Source organism: Scophthalmus maximus, chromosome 18 (assembly GCF_022379125.1).
Source record: "Scophthalmus maximus strain ysfricsl-2021 chromosome 18, ASM2237912v1, whole genome shotgun sequence".
Classification (NCBI taxonomy): Eukaryota; Metazoa; Chordata; class Actinopteri; order Pleuronectiformes; family Scophthalmidae; genus Scophthalmus; species Scophthalmus maximus.
The window spans coordinates 13,747,697-13,772,783 of record NC_061532.1 but is presented as its reverse complement, the minus strand read 5'-3'; the positions used below and the strand labels follow the sequence as shown (position 1 = coordinate 13,772,783).

The 25,087-nt window shown below is 44.6% G+C and overlaps 2 protein-coding genes across 10 annotated transcripts; one reads left to right on the top strand and one right to left on the bottom strand.

The window, feature by feature from the left end:
* LOC118290408 (prolyl endopeptidase) lies at nucleotides 1–19,589 on the bottom strand. Of its 8 annotated transcripts, none has more exons than XM_035618049.2 (18): nucleotides 19,461–19,589; nucleotides 18,445–18,577; nucleotides 12,745–13,080; nucleotides 12,286–12,333; nucleotides 11,726–11,804; nucleotides 5,754–5,828; nucleotides 5,092–5,225; nucleotides 4,820–4,950; nucleotides 4,327–4,536; nucleotides 3,997–4,118; nucleotides 3,785–3,890; nucleotides 3,350–3,541; nucleotides 3,033–3,230; nucleotides 2,597–2,700; nucleotides 1,853–2,084; nucleotides 1,625–1,756; nucleotides 1,332–1,488; nucleotides 1–910 (listed from the first exon to the last, which is right to left on the bottom strand). In XM_035618049.2, exons 5-18 carry the CDS (start codon nucleotides 11,744–11,746, stop codon nucleotides 616–618), a joined length of 2,109 nt encoding a protein of 702 aa, XP_035473942.2. In that variant the 5' UTR covers nucleotides 11,747–11,804; nucleotides 12,286–12,333; nucleotides 12,745–13,080; nucleotides 18,445–18,577; nucleotides 19,461–19,589; the 3' UTR covers nucleotides 1–615. The 8 variants fall into 8 exon arrangements, with proteins under 8 accessions (XP_035473942.2, XP_035473944.2, XP_035473941.2 ...); XM_035618051.2 differs by lacking the exon at nucleotides 12,286–12,333 and having other exon boundaries at nucleotides 12,745–12,910; nucleotides 12,975–13,080; XM_035618048.2 differs by having other exon boundaries at nucleotides 11,726–12,333.
* prdm1c (PR domain containing 1c, with ZNF domain) lies at nucleotides 16,765–25,087 on the top strand. 2 transcript variants are annotated; one of them, XM_035618044.2, is made up of 7 exons: nucleotides 16,765–16,965; nucleotides 18,307–18,555; nucleotides 19,896–20,015; nucleotides 20,959–21,211; nucleotides 22,642–23,669; nucleotides 23,760–23,888; nucleotides 24,272–25,087. In XM_035618044.2, exons 1-7 carry the CDS (start codon nucleotides 16,939–16,941, stop codon nucleotides 24,827–24,829), a joined length of 2,364 nt encoding a protein of 787 aa, XP_035473937.2. In that variant the 5' UTR covers nucleotides 16,765–16,938; the 3' UTR covers nucleotides 24,830–25,087. The 2 variants fall into 2 exon arrangements, with proteins under 2 accessions (XP_035473937.2, XP_035473938.2); XM_035618045.2 differs by lacking the exons at nucleotides 16,765–16,965; nucleotides 18,307–18,555 and having other exon boundaries at nucleotides 19,919–20,031.

Below are 25,087 nucleotides of genomic sequence, written 5' to 3'. Positions count from 1 at the left end.
TCACTGTTTAAAAAGTCGTTTTATTGTAGCATTGTGTTTAGTTCCCCTTTAGAAGGTAAACAATCGGCACATGTCAAGAGGTAGAAATCATTATCAGTCCGAAAGAAATCTGAAAGTGCTATAACAATGTCTCGCTCGCATACACACACGCACACAAGCTGCATAAGTTCCCGCACTCACATCCGCAGCAATACCGTCAGGGAACAGCGTCATCATCATTTGTCACAACGCTGTCTTGTCAGAAAGCCGAGATCATTCAACGTCCGACATCCTTTTCATTCTGAGCACAATCGGAAAAAATAAATAATAAGCGTCGCGTTGGGGCAGCCAGACGATGCAGAGACGATCTTGCCACTTAAGCCTCAGGACTGTAACTGCTGATAAATGTAACCGTGAAGGGGACTATCCCTTTTATAACACCCGTCATTGATGATGTAGTCACTTAGTTTCGGCGGGACTACAAACATGGCCTCCAGGACAGGGCGCGTTGTAAAAGATATGGTGATGGTGGCTAGGTAAACATGTTTTTTTTTTTTCCTGTCGGAAGTGTTGTTAAACAAAGAGATTGATCTGAGTAACAAAGTAAAGAACAACAAACACACACACACACACTAGTTATTTGACCCAGGAGATGTTGAGACAGCGAGCGATGAAGGCGTAGGTGTCGGCCACCTCCTGGATGACCTTGCTTGTGGGCTTGCCGGCGCCGTGGCCCGACTTTGTGTCCACGAGGATGAACAGGGGGTTTGTCTGCTTGGCACTGCGGCCGACAATGTGCTGCAGCGTGGCGATGTATTTGAGAGAGTGGAGGGGCACCACCCGGTCGTCGTGGTCGCCCGTCAGCAGCAGCACCGCAGGGTACTGGACCCCGTTGCCTTCTGGGATGCGGATGTTGTGGAGCGGGGAGTATCTGGGGCCATAGGAAGTAAGAGAAGAAAAACATTAGCTCAAAACAACCTGTAGTCTCGTTCAAGTTGATAGTAAAAATAATTTTAATCATCATAAAATCTGCAGATTCATTATGTCTACAAATTGTCAGAAAAAATGGCTGCTGTAGTTTCCCAGAATCCAAAGTGTTGCCTTCAGTTTTTTCCACAAACAGGGAACTGGTTCTTGATCTGGTTCTGTTCAGTTATTTTAACTTTGGTCGCGTCCAGCGCACCGACCTGCGTTTCCTCAATTTTTGAGCGGAAACATTGTAATCATGGACTTGTTATCAAAGGAGGACACAGCGGGAAAACGAACAGGGAAAATAAACAGTAGAAGCATCGATTACATACATACTTTTTTTTTTTATATATACGTCACATGCGGCTCCGAGAGAAACCTACTTTTTGAGCCACTCAAACTGCTCTTTGTCTTCCGAGCAGCCAAAGTCCGTGGTCCAGGCGTGGCCGATGGTGAACTTGTGGAACTTCAGCATGTCCATGACGCCGACCTGAGCCACAGCGCATCCAAACAGCTCGGGTCGCTGGTTCACACAGGCCGCTGAGAGAGAGAGAGAGAGGAAAACACGGGTCAAACACAACAGGGTCTGATTAGTGTGCGGCTCAAACTCTGAAACTGATGGAGGTGGTTATACTTGTGACCGTGTTGATCCCCCAGCCAGCAGCAGCATACATACCTACGAGCAGACCCCCGTTGGAGCCGCCATTTATAGTCAGTTTGGAAGAAGAGGTGTATCCCTCCTTGACGAGATATTCGGCAGCACACTGGAAGTCTGTGAAGCAGTTCTGCTTGTTGGCCAACATGCCAGCTGGAAGAGAAAAACACTGTATGTAAGTATATAAATGAGAGGTTTGTGCTTGTGTTATCCTTTTTTATTTTTTTAAATAAAGAATTTTTTAGGGACCTTTGTGCCAGGTCTCCCCGTACTCTCCTCCTCCTCGGATGTTTGCGACGGCGAGGACTCCCCCAAGGTGTCTGACGAAGATGAGGCGGGAGACGCTGTAACTCGGCGTGATGGAGATGTTGAAGCCCCCGTAGCCGTACAGGAACCCTGGATGGGAGCCGTCCAGTTTGATGCCCTTCTTGTGGACGATAAACATGGGGATCTGAGTGCCGTCCTTGGAGGGATAGAAGACCTGGCAAAAACCCCCCCCAAAAACCCAAAAGCGTCAGGACCGCCAACAGAGGCAGGAATTGTTCGAGGACAATAAAGCTTTTCTTGAATATTCATCCGACCCTCGTGTATGAGTCAGAAGAGAGGAGGTGATAAAAGCCTGTCCTCACAGTGCCTCCCTTATTTTCACATTTACAATGTTATGTCTGGGGCCACCGTCCTCAGTAGGGTTCTGGAACACCGTATTATAGGCTCAACTGCCTTAATTTTAAACACAAAAATTATAAAACCTCATATTAAAAATCTGTTTTTAGGTAAAAAGTTGAGAAATATGACTTTTAGCCAGATTAAAAAAAATGCCTTTCTGTCATTCTTCTGCAGATTGAGACGGATTTCTTCTGGTCCACACGTTTCCGCTTTGACAACTCAATTAACACCTGTCATACATCAGGTCAGTACTACAGCAGACGAGTATTCTTCAGTTGTCAGGAGCACAAAAGAACACAAAAGAAATGTCGGCAGTGTTCTAGTCACCTGGGTGGTCTGGTAGTCGGAGGGACTGAAGCCTTTGACGGTGACCTCTCTGAAGATGTGCGGCTGCAGCGGCTCCTTGGTCAGGTCGCAGTGGTAAATGATGGCTGCATGGAAGAGAGAAGGAAAATCATCATTTCATTTGTTCTAGTATTTCTACAAAACCCTCAAACAACATTCGGAGGGAATGTTGTTTGAGGGTTTCAGACGGGGCACAATTTATTTTATGCAGCCCAGAAATTAAACCAAATATACTGAGCATATAAAATAAAACCATTTTCAAAGCATATTTAATACCACAGGGATTTTTCAAACATTTAATATCTAAGCTCTTCCAACAAATACTTTTCTGCGGAAACAAATGTCATTGAGTGCAATCGAATCTTTCATTAGACAAACTGAGTGGTTAAAAATAGAAATGTATTTATCGACTGGGTACCCGGAGAGAGGAAAGAGGTGAAATAGTAGAAGATCTCAGAGTCGCGCTTCCGTCCAGTGAAGCCCACCACAGAGCCGACGTCCAGGGGGAAGGTCCTCAGCTCCTCCCCCGAGCTCAGACGGTACATCTTCAACACGTTCTTCACGTCGTGGAGGAAACACACAAACAGGAAGCTCGAGTACGTGCAGGTGGCAAACACTGTGGGTGACACGTGGCGAAGGAAAGACGACGGGTTAAAATTTGATTTCGCGTGAAACAAAAGCATTATCATCAGCTCTTTTAGTGATACAGTTCACGTGAGTGTTGCAGCAGCTTACCAATAACGTCCTTGTCGTGTTGAGGGATGAGTTCTTTCCAGTTGCCCTCAGCAGGAGAGGCAAAGTCAATGTTGATGAGGCGATAGCGTGGGGCGTCCAGGTTGGTCTTGAATGTGAACAACGTGCCCTCATTGGTCACGTACTCGTACTCGGCGTCAAAGTTGTCGATTAGCTTCACCCAGGGCAAAAGTCCTAGAAGTAAGGACATGTGAGTTGTTTAATCCTATGAAGAAAGTTTCGGGGCAAACCAGTGGCTCACCTGGCAGAGCACTTACTATTAAGGTCATTACTGAAGCAGCCACAATTGGGATCCTACTGTGGCACTTTGCTAAATCTCCCCTGCCTTAACTGTCAATCTCTAATATCACTGTCAAATTAAGGCTAAAAATACCACTTATGCACAAAAGGTGTGACAAATAATCATGAGTAAAATACCTGTGATACCCTGCGGAGTGGTCTGAAGATCACAGTACCAGAGCCTGTTGACTGGATCACAACCTTCCCTGATGGACAGCAGTAAGTATCGCCCATCATCCGAGACCTGCAGCGCAGAGTAAATTAATAAACCGTATCTGAACATCCCAAAAACACACATAACCTCTTTTTGATCATTTATTTTTCCAAAAGATAAGCTCTTCTGGCCATACCTCAGCTCCACTCATCCATTTGGGATGGTCGGGGAACTCGGCGCACAGCACGTCCTCGGACTGCGGCGTCCCCAGAACATGGAAGTAGAGCTTCTGGTGCAGGTTGGTGGAGGTTTCAGTGCCTAAACAGAGACAATAGGGTTTAGTTTAAAAAAAAAAGGATGATATGAGTGTTGAGGAGATGTGACGTGAGTGGGTGTGGATGACACAAAGCTTTGAGGACAGAGAAACAGATACAAATCTATATATTCATAAGGATAATTGTGACAGCCACAGAAATGTTTTGGAGTTGAGAAAATCTGCGTCCGGCCACCACTCTCTCGGCCTCACCGTCACTCTTGCCCTCCTGGACAGGGTAGGAGTTGTAGAAAAGTCCCTTCCCATCATGGGTCCAGGACATGCAGCTGAACTTGACCCGCTCCAGGCGGTCCTCTAGGGGCACGGCGCCTACGACTCGCAGGAAATGGATCTCCACCCAGTCGGACCCGCTGGCACTGGTGCCGTACGCTAACTGCTCCCCATCCTCAGAGAACGCATAGCCTTGAAGAGGAAGGACATAAACAGAATATCAAAAAAGATGACAAGGAAGTTAAGATTATTTATTTAGCTGTGTAGATGCTATGAATAGAAAAACATCACATATTCAAAATTCAGCTATTGATGTTTTATTTTTTTTTATCAAAAAGCATTTCAAGCAAAATATCAAAATAATGTGTTGTTTAACAATGCTGTTGAAAACAACACGCAATTTTTGCAATTTCTTGAAAAGCATAACAATAACTATCACTAATTCAACATGAGAGTTCCTTTCTTTCAGTCTTACCTCTCAGGGCAACTGTCCCGTCATCGGAAAATGTGTTTGGATCCAAGAAGACTGTGGGCTTGGCGTCCAGGCTCTCCTGCACGTACATCACACTCTGGTTCTGGAGGCCTGTGTTGTAGAAGTGGAAGTACCTGGACATGAGGGGAGAAATCATTCAGGTGAAAAAGGAGAATTCAAAGAAAATCTAATTTGGGAAAACAAATGAAGGCTACCCTAACCGTACAATATAAACAAAGTGCTGCAACACATGACTCTGTCGCGCCTCGCCTCACCTGCTCCCCCTCTTGAAGGGACAGCTGTACTTGGGGTAGTCGTACAGCTCTGTCATGCGCTCCTTGAACAGGTCTCGCACCGCACAGCGCTCCAGATACGGCAGCGTCAGCTGGTTCTGGGCGCTGACAAAGGCCTGGTGGAGGGAGATAGAAATGATTTGAAAAACAGGCAAAGTGCTGAAAAGTCTCCTAATCGCCTCAGGCGAGGAATTCCTTCCAGAGCCTCGGGGCCCTGATGGCAAAATCACCCTTAATTACCAGCCTTGACTAAGGAGATACTACGGCTTGGAGCATAGGAGGTTAGTAGCTCTGTATCATATCTGGGGGCCAGACCACTGAGCTTTGATGGTTATTGAATCAATCCTAAAATTCAACAAGCAGCCAATGAAGGGAGGTGACAACTGGGGCGATGTAGGCCCATCGCTGCGTGAGGGGATTGACTCGTACTTGTAAATATAACATTTGCAGTAAAAAGAAGAGCTGATTTGGATTTGGGCGATATTTCTTAGACGAAAGTAACACGATATAATAAGGTTATTGACACAGGCTTCAAAATGTAGATCCAGATCTCTGGCAGTGTCCCATCCTCAAGTAGCACAACACAGCTAGCACGATTTTATAGAAAACACAAGGGCTAGAGTCACTCAGCTGTGATTATTTACCTGTGTCTTCTCACTGTCCGGGTCCTCCAGCCAGCTGTACGCATCTGGCACTTTGCAGCCGTGGTAGTCATCAACCTGCGACAAGTGCGACGACAGGTGTTAAAAAAATGTGACCACGTTGGGTGTGGCATCCACAGAAGAACAGGGCATACTTGTGCAAACCGAGCTGGCCCGTCCAGGCCCGGATGGCAAACGCTAAACAAAATGGCAAAGAGAATTTTTGGCTACTATGTCACATGTTGGGATTTATAGTGAGTCACGGCAAAGTGGCGAAGACTTTGCACATTGCATTTGTCAACAATGTCAGTTCTGGGGCTAAGCTAACTAGCATGCTAACAAAGCAGCCGCTCGCTTCAATGAATGGATACGCGTGATGATTAAGCAACCCGGCTTTAGTTAGCACGCTAGGCTAGTCGGCTAGCTGCGTTTACTTACGACTGCCTCGTCGCGGAAAGCCTGCGGATACTCAAAGGACATGTCGGAAGTCAGTTTTCGGGGACAGCGAGAGAAGAAGAATTGTTGCCTCAGAGAGTGAAGTAGCGGTTTTGAAACGACTCTCTGGATCCTGCACAACATCAACTCAAAGACAGAAGGCGATCGAGCTGCTCACAGACAACGAGCACTGCGAAGAGGAGAACACTGACCGCCGCGGGAGCAGCCCCACATTATTCACAGCGCCCTCTACTGGATATACACGAGATCAACACAGAGGCCAGGATGAATACTGACACGCATGTGCACTCATGTGCTGAGCTTATAAAATATGACAAATTCAAATATAATATATGAAGCATCCTACTTTCAATACACATGCGCATATTTTTACATACTTCTTTTTTATTTTTCTTCTAAATTTATATTTTATTTATTTATTTCTATTTATTATAATTCTTGGCTGGAGCAACTGTAAAAATAAAAAACAAAACAAAAAAAACAACATTTCCCCCTTGGATCAATAAAGTATTTGTGTTTTCTGATTCTGAAACCTGCTGTACAGAACTTTGTTAATTGCCAAATATTCATTTGCATAAAAAAAAGTTAAATAAAAAAGGCTTTGACTAATTCATCTTCTCTACATGGTGTTGCTGCACTTCACATTCTACCTCGCACATTATTTTTTGCACATTTGCATATGTAAATTTTTCTATATTGCAGAAGTTTATGACTAAATCTCAAACAAAGGAGGATAAAACACAAGTATGGCACAAATAACTGTGGCTCTATTAGTACAAAAAAGTCTAGACATGCTGTAAACAGAGACATTACACCTCTAGTTAAAGGTTATCTGAGTCCACTGGAAATCTCCATCACCACTCTTATCTCCGCGGCAGAAAAGGAGAGGTCAAACCCTTCGCTCTTCTTTCTTTCTACTAATCATCCGCCTCTTCTTCCTTCCTGTCATTTCTTCAATCAATCAATCCTGACTCGACCGTCATTATCACTGGCACCTTATCTTACACAATGACTGATAGCATATAAGATAAAGGACCCTGGGGTTTAGCACGAAGCGTGGATGACTCCGCCACCGGAAGAAATACACGTTTCCAGTAAGTCTATTGAATGGTTGTGTAGATATAGGTGATCTTGGTGCATGTGCTGTATTTTTCTTTTTCTCCTGTGACGTGACATTGTGGCTGTGTCATTCTGCAGCTATGCAGATAAGAGCCTGGAGACAGGTTTGATTGCACAGTAGCGTTCGTTTCAGTTGAAAAAGGAAACATCGTTTGGATGCCACTGCTGATCAGACAGTCAGATGTCCTCCAGGAGATGCCAATGTGTTATTACTTTCAAATTCGGCTCGAAGCGTGTTACGAGGTGTCACGCCACTGGGCCGCATTTTTAAGAGGGAGACGGGGAGGTTTTTTTCCGACTGGTGGCATCCTTTCGTCGGTGAAAGTGGAGAAAGACAGGTGGAGGAAAAACAACAAAGTTATTCCTCCGTGTAGTTTTTTTTATTTTGGTCTCTTCTGATAGACCTTTGGTATCAGAAATGTTAGTAGGATATTTTGGGTCACAGGATTTTCTCTGCCTCCTGCTCCCCCATACTCCATTCTTCTTCTCTTCCTCACATTGGAGTCAGGAATACCCCTCTATGCAGAGGGGATCTCTTCCTGTTTGCCCGTGTCAGGCTCAGACATGGGTCACAGTACTATTGTCCTGACGCCTCTGTCTCCCTAACAAACCTGGGAGGTAAAAAAAAACCCTGACAGTTTGAAGGAGTGTGTTTGTGCTTGCATTGAAATATGGACTTTTTTAATGCCCATAGAGTTGGGTGGGTTTTAATGCGTTTGTGTGTTTGACATAGAGCTGGAAGTGTCCACGCATGAATTAGACCTCCTCCCCCCCGTTTTTCCCCCATTGTCCGGAGTCAACAGTGATCTGTCCGCCACAGTCGGAAGCACCTGTCTCTGTCGCCACGGACAAAGAGGGATGACCACCTGCTGTGTTTCACTGCCCGGGGGGGTTACTACAAGGTTAACTCATTCATAAATCTCCACAGCTTCGCCCAGGAGTTGCTCCTGCGAAGCAAGAAAAGACTTGTTCATTTTCTGTTTTCCCTCCATCTGATGAAATAATGAAACCCAAAGGAAGCAACTGATCATGACAATAAATAGAGCTGGATGAACCAGTTTAACATACCAAGATCACACAATATGCCCTGTTGGCCAACAAAGGCCCTGTTCAGAATGCACAGATTAAGGCTTTCGTAAAAGTTGACTCATGTTCACATATCTTGTGCAATCACTTTTGGCTGAGAAAAAGTTGCGATTACTAAATACCTTCACTTCGGGTTTCCCTGTTAAGACTCACACAAGATTCTGAATCTATTCAACAACAAACAATGGCAGCAAGCAGCACCTTGACTTCCTTTTGGTTATTATTTCTTTCAGTGTGGTTCATTCTTCAAGAGTTGAGCCTAATGTTATTTACTAAATACTGTACACCATATTGTATAGTATTGCCTGTTCCATTTCCCCGTCTCTCTCCTCTGTTTCTCTTCTGGTGCCTTCTCCCTGTCAAACCAAGTGTACCTGGTATCATCGGTCCAGACACGAAGCCACATAGCAAAATGGCTGTGGCCCAGGTCTGGCCCACACCCAGCACTTTCATTCAGCCCACATACCGCTCCCTCTGCCAGATCTGGGCCACAAGCAAAGCCAGAGCAACAACGCAATGTCGGCCAAGAACGGATCAAATGAACCAGAAGTGCCCCCGTGAGGTTGACATGTGCAGTTTTGAGTAAAGTTTCTTGAGAGATATTGAAAGAAACATTTTACTATTGGACTATTATCGTGACTACTCAGTTTATTTTCTGAGTCACAACGTGGACATAGACCCACTTGCTCAGTGTAATGTGGCCGTTTCCCACATTTATACGCACACAATCTGTATATAATTGCATTATACTCTATTTCATCACTGATCTTATCATCAGCATTAAGGGATGCCCATGTTGCTTTTGTGATGTCCCAGCAAAACCTCAGCCAAAGTCTAGTGTCACAGTCGAGTCACAGTCCTTCATCTTAATAATAGCTCTCCGAGGGATCCCAACACAACCAAACAATACAAAAGCAATAATAAAGACGCTTTTAAATACAGAGATCACAGGGGACAGCTTCCTGCCCGTTTCTCTTGTTCGGCGGCTGTCATTAGCCGAGGCCGGAATAACAGTCTCTGCTCTGTCCTGTTCCATGTGTGATGTGGTGGAGGGTCAGTCCAACCTGTCCCCTCAGATGTCCTCAGACAGCAGGATGTTATTGAGGATCCAGTCAAGGAAATTACAGCGCGCACGCGGAAGACGGATGTGATCGGTGCACAAATTATAGGAAATGCTAAATGCATTTGTCATCACGCGCGTACAGTGTGTTGGCTCACGTACGGTGAAGCCAGTTCCTGTTTGAGGCTGCGCCAGTTTCTCTGGGTTTCACTGGATTAAGGAAAGACACAGTGACTAACAGCATGTGTTGATTATCGACAAAAGAGCGATCGTTACTGTTTATTTTAGCTGTGAAATCAAGTCTGGTGTTGTCCACCGGTGACCTCACTTCTGCCTGTTTAAAAGAGATGCTGTCAGTGTCTATTCAGAACACAGTCATGATATCTGTCAGCAGATAAAAACATATCGTGAAAGCCACAATGAGCCCAAGTCAATCCGCCTGAGGAGACGCAAAGTTTGTCATTGTTTGTACTGATCATGTTGAAAAGGGAAAGAGAGCACTCAGGTTACCCTGAGCCAAGTTGGTGAAAGAGCCATGGATAAAATGAGGAGGACCGAAAACAAAACTTTCAGGCCTTTGACTGCCGGTGCATGCAGCGTGGCATATTTACACTGACAGTAAACCACTGCTATAAGTAATTTTAGTGAAAAGAAAAGCTGACGGCATTGTCTGAAAATAGATCTTTATCTCTCCGTCAAAGCGACGTGTGTATCTGTTCCGGCACTGTGTCTTCCTCCTTGTCAGACTCGTCAGATTTCTAGACATTAGACACTTTCATCGCAGACATGTGGACATACTTTCTTGTCTTAATTAGTTAGGCGAGAGCCTGCTAAGTGGGAGAACAAAGCTGGGATCTAATGACACTGGCTGAAATACCCCCAGAGTCTCCCCTTGTCATTACACAAGCACACACCACCAGTGTGTCTATCATCTCGACACATCTCCTCTATTCATGTCCTTTTCTCTGCTTTGTCTTTGAACCTCACCTGCTTTGTTTTCTGGGTTTGGAAAAAATAAAATAAAAGGGTGGGGAGGAGGAAGCGGCGGAGAAAATGAGCATATCGCTCGCGTGCAGACGGATATTACCCTTTTAAAAGCAAAACAAATATGTGTGCGTGCGTGCCTTGTAATTTTGCTGTTGACATGTGCACTTACAGTGGGGATCTGGGACCCTTGTAATGACTGGGGCAGGTAACACTGGAGACAGGTGGAGGACAGTGTCGTCTGACTGGTCCTAAAAGACAGCGTGAGTGTGTGCGACTTTGTCTTTGTGTGTCAGCACAGACTGAGATGTGCAGACAGACACAGTGGCACCTGGTGATGTCACTGATGTTGTCACTGAGTAGCAGTAAAGTTCCCCTTTTATAATGGACGCCATTCCTGTACAGTTACCTCAAACCATTTAAACACATCTCTCCTTTTGTGCACTTGCTCGATTGGGAAATTACAATATTGCACCGACGCTGTCATCGTTGACAGCGCCGTTCGGTTTCTTACAGAGAGTTAGAAGAGAAGGTTGATACCATACTCTTTATCTCATCATTAAATATGAAGTTAGAGCCAGGAGCTCACTCGGGTTAATATAAATATTGGAAAACATGGGGAACAGGAAGTTTGGCTATGTCCAAAGGTTAAAAGAATCAAATCAACATACCAGCAACTAAGATAATCTAACAGTCTCGGATGATAAAAGTGATAAAATATATAATCTCGCAGCAAGACTATTTTATGTTTTTCCTAAAATGTCTAAAGCATTACTTTAAGTGTTTGAAGTTCTCTCTGTGTACGTGACACTGAAAGCATCTCTGCCAATAAAAATTATCTTCTTTTACCATCAGGACTGATGCCATGTCATACTGCTCTGTTGAACAGGTTTCACTTGATTTCTTTCTTCGATAAAGGTTCATTCAAAGGAAAGAAAGACAAATATTTTTTTTGGCCACTCGACTTTAAATAATTGATATACAATGATCAAGGCGAGGTCGGCGGCGTAAATATCAGTTACTGCAGCGACAGAGATGAGTGACGCTCACACAAGAGACGGAGGCAGACAGCGAGGAATGTGCAAGAATCCATATGCAAATACATGTGAATACTGGCTAATATACAGGGAGCGACAGTTGGTCTTCCTCTACGTCTTTATTTGGGATATCAGGGAGGAAGCTGTGTGCGTGTGTGCGTGCGTGTGTGAGAGAGAGAGTTGGGGGGAAACTCTATCCCGTGTCAAAGTGTGACAGCATGGATCAGGTTCACCTCTGTTTGTTCAGCAGCCATCCAGAAATATGACAGGAATCTGAGAACGGCAAGCTACCCAGGGCTGACCGAGCTGCTCCTGAGACAGACACGCAGACACACACGCATGGAAAAAACAACGTGTCACACTGCCGTTATTTGCAAAATCATTGAGCTCAAAAACACAGTTTTCTTCAGTTGGATAAAACATCTGAAGCTCTGCAGTGTGCGTGTGCGTGTGCGTGTCCATCCTTCCCGGATGACGAGTCAACACTGTTGATCATTATAACAGTCTGCCTTAGTAATCAAAGGGGAGCCACAACAATGTGAGGAGCTGTGGTTCCTGAGAATCTCACACTGTCTCTGCTGCACAGCTGTCCACTTTAAGAAGCCAGTAAACCCTGTGCCCAGTATGAAAACTTAATTTATCTTTCTTTTCTTTGTTTTAAACTCTAGCTCCCATTTACTTGAAGAAATCTCAGCAGAACGCCTGTGTGTATTTTCAGAGCAATATTCGTTTGGCAACTTTTGTTATGTGGTGTCTGTCCAGTTAAGGTAAATTTAGAAAGAAGGAATTATACCAGTATTAACGATGTGTTGAGTGGGTCTGATAGATAGCCTTCATAGCACTGTGGGGGGAAAAGGAAATACGTCAAATGCCCAGAACGGATGTTTTTTCCCCCTTTTTTCTTTAACTGTATGATCAAATCAAGTGTCAACCACAGTGAGCAGAGTTTTCAGCGCAGGACAGTGGTTCCTATAAGCAACCATGGATTTACAGTAAGCTCATGCAGTTCGGAAAAATGTGCTTGTGTGAGACATCCACCTTCAATATCTCTCTATATAAGTGCCCGACACAAAAAAAAATACCTTAATGCAAATGCATGCTGTGAAGTAGTGTACATGTGTATAAGATGGAAATGTTCATAAATAACTTAAATCAATGCATCCAATGAGTTTGACATTTTGATCTCATGCTCATGAGCTCGGGAAGTGATACTTAAATAATTTGAACATGAATTTGACAAACAACATCGTACCAAAATCTGTCACCCCATTAACTGGGAAGCGTCAAAATCATTGACCAGGAGTCAGTGGTTGCCCGGAGAAGGACCAAAGACACATCCTCCACTCTGTGGGTCAGCTGAGTACAGTGATAGTATTTGGCAATCCAATCGTCATCTCTGTGGGTGGTTTTTCCTGGATCTGAGAAGACATCTGTTGTGAAGCCAAGTAGCATTCCTCTTAGCCCTGAAACCATGATAATTACCCCCTGGCCTGTCAACGGGGGATCATCCACCAGCTGAGGGGAGATGGTTGGTGGACTAGGTGGGTGGTGGCAGCGGTGCCGTGCTGACATTGATTCACATTCACACCTGAAATAGAAAAGATGAGGGAGAAAGGGACGGAGAAAGTTACATCAAGGTTTTTTGTTTTGTTTTTTTCCTGTTCAAAACATATTCATCAAGTCCATATTGCTCCTGTCATGTCAGCAAAGCATACCGGACCTCAGTCGACCTGTCAAAGGCCGGATGAAATGCATGAGCACATGAGTGATTTCTCCACCTCAAGCTGAATAGACTGCAGGGTATAAACGCAGGGTAAAGGAAAATCACTTTAAGTAACATGAAATGGACGTGGAGGCCGAAAGCTGATAACAACGCAGTGTGGCAGGTAAAAAAAGTGAGTGTGACATGGGCTGGGAGTCGGGGGCTGGGAGAACAAGCTACTATGTGATAGAATGCGAATTATTTCTTCACGAGTCTCCCATTAAACTTTAACAAAAGCAGAGGTGGAGGGTGCGTCCAACGCGTCCGCTGAAAGGGGTTATAAAATGGGCCCAGTCTCAGCCATCTCTGCCTCAGATCATTGTCCTCATTCTTCGGGGAGGGGAGGGGGGTGACAGGGAAGGAGTGGTCGCCTTTGGCCCTGCTGCGAGAAATGACCCTAGGCAGGTACAAACTGTAGCATGAAATTACAGAGCTCAAGCTAACTATGTCATTTACAGAGGTCCCAAAGGCGCCTGTGCACAAGGAGCGCTCGGAGCCAGGGGGACTTTCTAGGTACCCATACTGTGAAAATGAAAAATAACAAAATATATATTTCTGTTTTTTTCTTTCTTCTCCTCAAAAGTTATTGTTATAAGGTCAGTGTCACTTAACTACTAGTGTTGTCTTGCCATATAGAGATTGATTGATTTACTTCTAACCTAAAACAATGGATTTTGTTTGTGATGATCTCAGAATTGAAAGAAAAAAAAAAAGGATACACAATCAGTTATTTTCCTAAGGGTTATATTTTTGTTTGAGAAAGTGGTTCCAACAGAAGCTGTTCATTGCGAGGTCTGGGTATTGTTCCTGGATAGAATTTTTTTTAGCTTTTTAATGTTTTACAGATAATTCTATGTACCTCCATGGTCCTGCTCCTTTAAAAGTGAAAACATGTACGATTAAGGGGACACTGCATCTCCACTTCCTCCTGCTAAAAACAAGCGCAGCCAAGCTGGAGTCTGCGCAGCAGTGATCAGGGAGTGGAGCCGTGGTACCAGTCATCAAATAATTATTCAAACCAAATTCATCTAAACAAACGAACATTTGCACATACACCACAGTGATAACAACTACCTCAAACGTCGCCATATTTAAAAAAAACACAACTCCAGAACGCGTCAACCCTTCCTCCAATGCCAGTTGGCAATCTTGTTCTTCTTGTCTTACATATGTTTAAATCACTCTGTGGTTACAATTTATTTATGGGCCAATTATTTTCATGTCTCCATAAGCCTCCTGTGTCAAATATCGCACAAGCCAATTTCCAATTAAGCACAGAGTCAAGTGTTCAGCATTCAGATTGCAATCTCAGCTCAGAGGCCTCAATACCTCTAATAAAAGAGTTCACATGGTCATTATGTGAATTACTCACACAGTACATGTAAGAGTATTAGATGTGGTGATAAAGATTCTGATAGAGAGGCATTGGAGAGGAAGAGGGGGAGGAGGAGGAGGAGGAGGAGGAGGAGAGAAGAATGACTGCTGTGCTGAATAGAAGGTGATGAATGAAATGACTGAAGGCAAAGAGGAGGAGAGTAGCAGAGGGAGAGAGAAATGGATTTTAAATTACATGGTGGCTCATGTCAGCAGCCATAATTAGTAGCTTGGTCAGGTGTGGTGAGTGCTACAGGAAGCATGAAGGAAGGACAAAACACTGCAGAAAAGAAGGACAGTCTATAAGGAACAGAATCAGATTGACAGTGCAACATGAATTTCCCCCCCCAGAGTAGAGAAAGTGAATGGGAACAGTGTGCGCGGCAAATGCACCTACATGGGTGGAAATATAGGCTCGCACGGAGGACATGCATAAAGGGCTGTTGTTCTCGGCGTGTCGCGTGTCAAGCGTGTGGATGACGCGTCTGTAAATTCAGACAATTCTTAAGCCGGCTGGCAGCCTGTCAAGTCAAATATTGCCTTCAGTGCAACGAACGAGGGAGGGAGCAGAGCGGGGTTGTAGAGCCGGGGCTGCAGATAAACTAACAGCACGACACAAGTATCTGGATCACACAATCTGGATCTCATCCACAATCCTGAAAGAGAAAACACTTGACAAAACCTTCCTAAACGTAGCAGGAAACACATCCTCAGAACTATTCCATTCATTTCTCTTTGACGTTGGAGTTTGTCAAAACATCAGCTTATAAAGTTTTAAAGTCTAAAGTCTTTGGCGCGGCTTCATGTTTTGCTGAAGAATCACTTTTGAAGATGCAATAGATATTTTGAGCACACACCATGACAATAAAGGCTTAGTAACTGATGAAATAATAATAATTTAGCCAATGGATTTTGGGGGTTCTGGGTCTGTTGATGACATCAAATTGTGGTGTACTTTACTGTGATGTTTTTAAAATTAAATCAAGAAATCTTTCAGCAGATGAATCAATAATGGAATATATATATATACACATATATATATATGTATAATTTTTATTTTTATAATTTTTATGGTATATTTTGCCATATTGTTGCCTTGACTCTTGCTGCTTCTGAAACAAGTGAATTTTCCCAGTGTGGGATTAATAATATTTAATCTTATCAGCCTTAATTTTAACAAGGAAGTTAAATTCTGCGCTGATAACAGATTAAAGTTCATGAAGTAGATTTTAAGAATAGAATTTAAGTGAGATTTTTTTAGGTGAATTTCTTGCAATTGTTTCTCATCTCTTTGCTTAAAGCTCAAAGTCGTCCACAAGTATCTGAATCACTGAAACGACACTAATGAACAGCGTGACAAAAATTTCAGTCTGCAGCTGTTGCTGTGATGAAGAGTTGGATATTACGTTTCTAAATAAGTGTCACTTTTTAAGCCGCAGAACACACAAGACATGACTGCGAGAATTATGCTTGTACTGCATTTAATCCCGTCTGTAAACAGACATATTAAATGACATATTAAACTGAACCGAAGTGAACTGACACTTTTCCAAATATACACGTGCAAAAATGATCTCATCTCCTCAGGTTGTGTCCTAGACTTCCAAGCACAACACAGGTATGCCTTCTTCTTCTTCTCACCTGGAGACGGCGTGGGTGACTGTCAGAGAATGAAGCTGCATTTGTCTGATCCGGACATAGCTGTGTGACAGCCAGTGCACCCCCCTGGAGAAAGCCTCACGCCCCGGGGCAAAAGAGAGAGAGAGAGAGAGAGAGAGAGAGAGAGAGAGAGAGAGAGAGAGAGAGAGAGAGAGAGAGAGAGAGAGAGAGAGAGAGAGAGAGAGAGAGAGAGAGAGAGAGAGAGAGAGAGAGAGAGAGAGAGAGAGAGAGAGAGAGAGAGAGAGAGAGAGAGAGAGAGAGACACACACACACACACACACACACACACACACACACACACACACACACACACACACACACACACACACACACACACACACACACACACACACACACACACACACACACACACACACACACCAAGGAGGAGTCATGGGGCAAAGGGGAGGAGGGGAGGGAGCATGAGAGGAAAAGGGAGTGTATCTCTCTTTTTTTTTTCTTCTCTCAAACACACACACCTTCCCTCCTCCTGTGCAAGGGGCAAGAGAAAAAGTCACACGCTCAAGAGTTCAGTTGCTCAGTCGCTCACACAGGTACACAGGATACTGAGGTTGAGCGAGAGACAGGACACGGAGAACAGCAACTGGTTGCTCACAGACACTTCCAAGGAGGGCACGGACAGCCTGCCCTATGTGTGGCTACTCTCAAGGCTTCACAGTAAGTGTGCTCCATCCTTCTTAATTCGTTTTACTTACACTATGACAGAGATTGGGCTCATTATTCCAGATTATTTGCTTGTATGGATGGTTCTCTCATTCAACACTGCCCCCGCGCAATGTAATGTCAAACTCGGGGACTCGAGTGCTTTCTAGAGTCAACCTGTTACACACTGTCCGCAGCTGCGTGCCTTGGACTCATGTCTTGATTTTCAGAATATGTTTTCTGCTGTGACACCGGGTTCAGTAGTTTCAGAGTGAGTTCTCACACTTGCAACAGTCATTCTGAGTCAGCTGGGGTGAAGAATAAGGTGAAATGTCATCCATTAATCTCATCCGTCTTCATTTTCATTTCCCACATATTGTTGTTGGAACGCATGAGAAACTAATGTAAATATATATATATATATGTCAGATTAGTGTGTGACTAAATGATTTTGGATTAATTAACAAAAAAAAAAAAAAATGCAAAAAAGGGGAACATAAGTTAACATGGGTGCTTACCAAATATTACCATACACAGAACTTATCTATCACTATCTCAAAGGCAAACTGATTTGAGCTTTAAAGGGAAGAAGTTTTCAAAAAGGCATATCTGAGCATTGTCTTTAATCACACGTTGTCTATCTTCCTCTTTCACGCATCACGTCATTCTATCAGTCAGGGCACTGATTTTCTCAAGAATGAGTTACAGGAATGACACCAGTCTACCCGAGGAGGGAGAGGAGAAGAGATAGAAAGCAACAGACAGAGAAAAAGAGAAAGACAATTTGGACCTGGCTGAAAGCCAAGTCCCGGTCGGTCAGAGGAAGTCTGGTCGATTCACTGGGAGCAGGGGTTTCCTTGTGAAAGTGGTCCTGCTCCGGGGGCCGACACGCACAGGAACCTCCCCTTATAGCCCAGGGGTTGTGATTTGGACAGTCACAGGATGTATGGGACAGCGGGGGCAATGGGGCAGCAGGCACTAAGGTTCCACTTTGAAGTTTGTTTGTCTGGTAGCAGCATATTGATGGGAAAGTTACATTTGCTGCCAATTCCCCTCCTCCTTAACATCCCCAACTTGCTGCTGCCTCCTCTGTGTCACATCTCACTCTCCAGAGTCTAATTTTAGCTCCATTCAACACTTGACTTCCCCTCTTCTGTTATTTGTATTGTCCATGTTTTCCAGCTTAAATTGTGACATAAAAGCAACAGGTAAAAGAAAAAAAATTATTATTTACTATTGTAAAAAATTAAATATCACCACTGTAGCGAGAATCGTCTTTTTTTCCCCCCAGATATGGGATGATGGACATTTGACATCATATTTATGTAATATTTTTCATCTGAATCTTTTCTATAGGCCTCCACCACCACAGCCATGTTAACCTCAGAACAGTCACTACAGAGCACAAGGGTCGTCACCGCAACAATGCCAGAGACACAGGATGTAGACATGACATTGTGGAGCGAGGCAGCCTTTGAGGAGAAGTGCACTTACATTGTGAATGACCAACCTCTGGAGCAAGAGTCCGAAAACCGCGGGAAGACGCGAGCCGAGAGATCCTTACCCAGAAACCTGGGCCTGAGACGCTGCCACAACTCGACAGAGGTACGCAGCGACGCAGACTCCTCTATCGGTGGAGAAATTGAGTTTGTGAGGAGTTGTTACAATGCTTCTTTTAAAACAGTGGCAGAAAAATGATGTAGGATAATCAAATCAATTCCTTGTATATCTCTGGGTAATATGTCTAAGCGATGTGTAAGCATGAACTGTAGCTGCTTTATGTTTTGTTATTGCCTACTCCTTGCGTCACTCCAACTTCCTTCCATGCTCTCATCCATCCTCTGGCAGGAAGTACTTGACGTGTTGTTGTCTAATTTCAGCCTCTGCTGTGTATGTGTTGAGGCAAAGGCAGGGACAATAGCCAAGACCCTCAGCACACTGCCTGAGGTCCCTGTGATTAGTAGCTACCTTAGATTCTCAACCCCTTTGTCCCCGGCACACAATTACACCGTAAAGCAAAGCTCAGGTGCTGGGACCCACCTTATGGAAATGATCTCCCAGATTAAGTGAGTGGAGGATAATTTTTATTTAACTGGATTGACAGGGGATGTGGAATCTTAGAGATGAGTGCTCGTAAATGCATGATTAAAGGTTAACCCAGTGCGGACTATTCATTGGAAGGAAACAGTTTCCTAATATACAAGATTAGGGTTGAGACTCTGTAGATAAAGGGTGGTAGTCAGGTGAGACCACAGGAAGCAGCCCAGGCCTCTGCGACAGAATACCTGCGCTACCACTTGACCTTTCAGTGTCTCAAGTCTGTTTAAGACCGAACAACCGGGTGCGTTACTGTAATCTCCGACACAAGGGCCATTAGGCAGAAGTCAATGAGAGCATGGGTAAAACTAGCAGTATAATCTGGAGATAAAGTAAGCCTGTAATGGTTGATGCAGCTACATACATGATGCCAGTATAGCCACGACAGACAGATGAAAGAGAGAATACATTACCATTGCTTTAGGGGGATTTGGACACAGAGCTCAAGGTGCAGTTGACTGGCCGGGGTGTGCCCATGACACCTTATCCTCGCTTCCACACCCTGGAGGCTTGAGACAGAGGGGTGAGTTTCACACCTGCAGGTAGCAGAGCAAGAGTAGTGGTGAAATTTTAATATGGTAGAGAAACTGAAGATAACTCGGGGGTGATTGGCTTATGAAATATTCAGCATGTGAAGGACGGGACATAATCAACAAAAACAAAAAACAGGCTTGGAGATGATGTTGATGATGGAGAGGGTCAGATAAGGAGTACAAGTAGAATCTAATCCCTTTAATTTTCTAGTTTTCTCAGTTTTCCAACTCCGAGGGCATCTGATTGCTTGCTCAAACGTCCAATTTGTGAATGACTCTGTGGTTTGATGACTTTGTGTCCTACTTATTGTGCAGGTGCTTGGGGTGACAAGTAAGGAGCTGATTCCTAAGGGGACACGTTTTGGCCCTCTGGTGGGGGAAAGCTATACCAACGAAATACTGCTGACAGGCGCTGACAGGAAGTACTTCTGGAGGGTGAGTGAGTTTGCATGTGAGTCTCTGGATTTTGTGTTCTTGCATGTGAAATTCACCGCTTTGTGTTTCAAAACGGTTCACATCCTGTATCTCCATCTGGAGATGCTGCTGTGGCTGTGGTGTGGCAGAAGTTAACAGCTGAGGTCAATGTCTGACATCCTGTGAACATATAACTCTGTCGGCCGATGCTTATGTATCCTTAAATGTCACGAGATTAAATGGGTTCTACAAGTGCATGCAGTGTACGAGTGTGTTTGCCAGATCTGTGCATGGCTATCTGAGGTCACACGCACAGCTGTTTGGTTTCAGTGATGCAGCGGTTCTCTTCTATCTACGCCTTCCCTCGGCAGTGGTATCGCTGCCAGTAAATACACCATACATATGTCCGCACTCCACCAGACTCACAAACTCTCACACTGACTCAGCAAGGAAGTGGCTTTAAGCCTTAGAAGTGTGCTGTTTCAAATCAGCAGCATTACGACATCTTCAATTACACACAGGCGCCTGTGCAATTCTACAGTTTAGCATCAGCAACCTTGAAATCGTGCAGCCCTGCACCAAAACTCTCAACAGCCATAACACAGACAGTCTGTAAACTAACTCAGCCATGACTCAATGACTGAGCTGAATCTCCATAGCGTTTTTAAAAGGTCAGCAGTCACTCAGATGCAGGGATGATAGCCGAGTAGTGGGCGAGATAATATACCAAATACTACAATCCAGTCATAAAGTGAATTTCATATTCAGTGTTACTTTCATAAGTCTGTCGGCCACAAAGAAAGACAGCACTAATCTCAGCTAAAAGAACACACCGTGTTTACCATAAGAGCGGAGGAAAACCTTTGACATCATGGTTTAAGATTTGTGGCATGTCATCAACATTTTTCATCATCAACTGAAATGTCTTTCATCTCGTTATCGCTACGTTTCTCTCACACTGTAGGTCTTCTCGGAGGGGAACCTACACCACATCCTGGACGGTCTGAACGAGGAGCGGAGCAACTGGATGCGCTACGTCAACCCAGCCTGTACCGTGGAGGGCCAGAACCTGGTTGCATGCCAATGCGGTTTGGACATCTACTTCTACACCATCAAACCTCTTCAGCAGGGCCAGGAGCTGCTGGTGTGGTACAGCCCTGAATTTGCCCAGCGCTGTAGCTACCCTCCCCTGGGACAACTGGCAATTGATAGCATGGGTGAGTATACATGTAGTGGAAGTATCTCGAAAGTTGTAAGGACTAAGTGTTGCTGCAGATATAATAGAAATAATAGTATAATAGAAACCATCCCTGTGCCCACGCTTTGAGACATATCTGGTGTGTATTGTCATTGTGGAGTAAGCCTTTTGGATCAAAGCGCCGCCCGAATGACACACTCTTTGTGTGGGGGGTTTAAGAAGTTACTCAGTCACACCCAGAGCCCCTTTTGTTAAAGCAGGACACAAAGGAGGAGAGACCCGAAAACAGAGGGGACCTGTCTCAGGTGTAGCCATAGTACCTAAGTAAGATGAGACCAATTTCAGGAGTTTGTGCAATGTTTCAGCTTCCCCTTTTTAACCTCCACACAGAAACACAGCTGGCAGCCCATTCACAAACAAAACGTTTTTTCTTTCATTCACAAAGAGTGCACAAGTTAGCAGAGAGGCCACACAGACACACCACAATACTCATTTACACATATGTGCACACACACGAGAGGCTGCCTGAGGTGCTGACAGCATTCTGGCACGAGAGTCCTTATTTATTTGGCTCTTAAGAAGGAAGAGAGGTCGGAAGCGCTCCAGTGACTACTTGAACTTCCTGACAAGGCAACCCACTGACAGATTGATATCTCACTGAGTGTCTGCTGTTTGTTTGCTGGGAGCTGGCCTCTCAGGAGAGGGGGAAGGGTAACACAGGGGAGCACACGGTAGATAATGGTTGCTCTGTGTTTGTGTGGGCTGATGTTAATTTTGTCCAAGAGGAGGGGAAATGTACATGGATACCTTCTTCTCTATTTTGTCTTCCTTTGTTTGTCAGCTTGTGTCCTTCGTCTATTCTAGGTACATCTCTCCTTGTGACTTCCTGGGTATAAAGTGCAAAGACTTGCTCATAGGAAATCTAGATTTGGATCCGGATTTCGTAAACTTGACCTGTGCTTAGAGTTATTTATAAGTTAGTTGATGTGTTGGGACTGGTTTATCTTCCACTCCATAAAGAATCTTTTAGGAAATCTGTGGTCACTTTCAAATGAAAAGTTGTTTCTTATCCTGTCCCGCTTGAGATATAAAATAGACTTATAACTGACCAGCCAACTAATTCACTGACTCCTGTCCTCCTTGCTATCTATAGCCTGATCAAACACCTATTGTTCCCCCTCTGGTGTCCTGTTTCATAGGGTGCAAGGGAGATGTCTGGTAGACAGGCACACACACCTGATAAGAAACACATGGTTTGCTTCTCATCTTGAAAGCAAAAAGAATCTGTCTGGATTAGAGTACAGACTTTTTAAAGTAAAAATGCATGATGATTCCAAAAAGGGACACGAATATATGTGTCAGTCTGATGAATTACAGTACTGTTAGGCCTTAAATTAGGGATTTAACTTGTTTCTGATGTAATTTCTCTGTTGTTTATTTGTCTCACAGATCAGAGTCAAGCACAAGGGAAAACATCAGGGAAACGAGGACACAGCGTCTCGGAAATCCTCAGAGACGAGCCCTCCAGATCCCCAACAACCTGCCCCAGACGTCTGGACAGATCTTTGTCTCAGACCAACCTCTCAGCAGTTTTCCCGTTGTGTCCTCGTGTTTTCTACCCGATCCAGACCAACTCAGAATCTACCCACGGCCAGAGATATGCTCCGCTGCCATCCCTGCCAACCTGCAGCCCTCCAGCTGTCAAAAGGCCAGCTCTGAGTCGTCCCGTTCCCTCCATGTTGCACTTCAGCTTTCAGCACAGTCAAGGCCCTGTTATAGCAAAACCTTACGTGGAGCCCTCTTTGCCTGATCAAGTTCACCCTGCTCTGAGGCACGCTCCCTATTATCTGCCTCACTATTCACTTGGCCATAACAGCATTCTACCTCAATCATACCATTTCTGCAGTGATCGACTGAAACGTCCCGTAACACCCTCAGCTCATTTATTACCTTTTGATGGCTATGCACACCTCCTCCATCCTGTAGCCAAACGGCACAGAGACTTGACACTTGCACAATCAAGTACCAAACACAACCTCATTCTTTCACCAAACAGTGAACACAAAGACAACAAGGACCTCATATCCAGTAGGACAAACTACCTCAGGATCCCCTTAGATCACCTCAGAGATTTCAAACTCTCTCCTTCTAGCAACATCGATGGAGACCAAACTATACCCGCCACATCCAGTGCCTTATCAATGGTCACCTCACTCCGTGGAGCAACGTCTTCCCGTTCAGCCAGAGGATGCTCACCACCAGTGGGCATGGCTGCCACCTCAGACTGCCCCCCTTTCAAACCCACCTCTGCTTCTCGGGTTAACACTGAGGTTGCAATTGACCTCAGGAAGGCCAAACGAGGAGGGGAGATCATAGGCTACAAGACTCTTTCTTACCCTCTCAGCAGGCAGAACGGAAAGATCCGGTATGAGTGCAACGTTTGTGGAAAGGTCTTTGGGCAGCTGTCCAACCTCAAGGTTAGTTACTCTTCATCATATGAAAGCAGGTGGTAAAAACTTTAACGTAAAAAAAATCGTGAATACTCATCTTTGATATGCTGTCTTCAGGTCCATCTACGAGTACACAGCGGGGAGCGTCCCTTCATGTGTCAGACGTGCAATAAGAACTTCACTCAGCTGGCCCACCTGCAGAAACATTACCTGGTACACACAGGAGAGAAACCACATGAATGCAAGGTATGGCTTCTGCTGTTTGCTTTCCTTCTCGGGGTTGGATGAGAATATTTACACCACTCTCATGTCTGTATGTAAAAATGTATAGCTGGATTTAGCAGCTTGTTAGCTTGACTTACCTTACCTTTTAGATAGCCCAAAAAACAAGCATAAACAACTGGCCTGGCTATGTCCAAATGTCTGAAGCTCACTGATTCCGTTTGTGCAGAGGTACGGTTTATGTTGGGTTATAAAAGACATAAAAGAGACACAACTATTACTTTAATGTCCATAAATCAACTTCAAAGTTGGTATTTGACACAAATGTTATGTATCAAGACTAGTCGTAATAACTATGACAAAGACAAGAAAGTCAAGAAAAAAATTTGTGTCTTTTTTTGACACAGGTATGTCATAAACGATTCAGCAGCACTAGTAACTTGAAGACCCACCAGAGGCTACACTCAGGTGAGAGGCCGTACCAGTGCAAGCTCTGCCCAGCCCGCTTTACTCAATTCGTCCACCTCAAGCTTCACAAACGCCTACACACTGGGGAACGGCCTCATCGGTGTCCCCGCTGCCCCTGTGCCTATCTCCACTACTGCAGCCTCCAGGTGCACCAGCAGGGCTTCTGCCCTCTCTCTCCCATGGCCTCCCACAGACACTCGCCAGAGGAGCTGCACCGGGTCAACTCCGAGATCCAGAGGTTTGACATGAGCGAGGCGGCAGACCAGCTCGAGGCCATGACTGCAGAGGCCGAGATGGACAATGGGAATGTTATTGACCTAATGCAGAAGATGGAGACCCACACCACGGGCGACCAGGATGATGCCGGAGAGGAGACTGAGCTGAGTATCTACAAATCAGCGAAGGAGTTTTCTCGAGTTCAGATGCATCGTGGCAGCCCTTTACCTCTGCATCCAACCAGCATCAAGCTGGAGTCAAGCTGCATATCAGAGCCCTAAGACAGCCTTGCTAATCCAGCCATATAATCCTTACAGGTCAACTCAGCAGCTGTCTGTTACTGCCCTATTTGAAGTAAAGCCTTATCTAAATCATGGATTGCCTGGCCTATACTCTACAGAAACTGTAACACGTGAAGAATTCAAACTTTATGGCCTGCAACCAGTGACTTCATTGATTTAAATGTATAAATCTTCCTTAATTTATTCTGATATTAATATGAATATAAAATGTATTAAAAACAGATTTGTGAGATTTTC

Excerpts from the sequence above, each read along its gene's own strand:
- LOC118290408 (XM_035618046.2), bottom strand. The coding sequence starts at position 6,329 with ATGTTGTGCAGGATCCAGAGAGTCGTTTCAAAACCGCTACTTCACTCT. Across the intron at positions 5,226-5,753 it reads CGGACAGTGAGAAGACACAG|GCCTTTGTCAGCGCCCAGAA; the intron begins GTAAATAATCAC and ends TCCCTCCACCAG. Across the intron at positions 3,231-3,349 it reads ACACGACAAGGACGTTATTG|TGTTTGCCACCTGCACGTAC; the intron begins GTAAGCTGCTGC and ends TGTCACCCACAG.
- prdm1c (XM_035618044.2), top strand. The coding sequence starts at position 16,939 with ATGTGTGGCTACTCTCAAGGCTTCACA. Across the intron at positions 20,016-20,958 it reads ACAGGAAGTACTTCTGGAGG|GTCTTCTCGGAGGGGAACCT; the intron begins GTGAGTGAGTTT and ends CTCACACTGTAG. Across the intron at positions 23,670-23,759 it reads GGCAGCTGTCCAACCTCAAG|GTCCATCTACGAGTACACAG; the intron begins GTTAGTTACTCT and ends TGCTGTCTTCAG.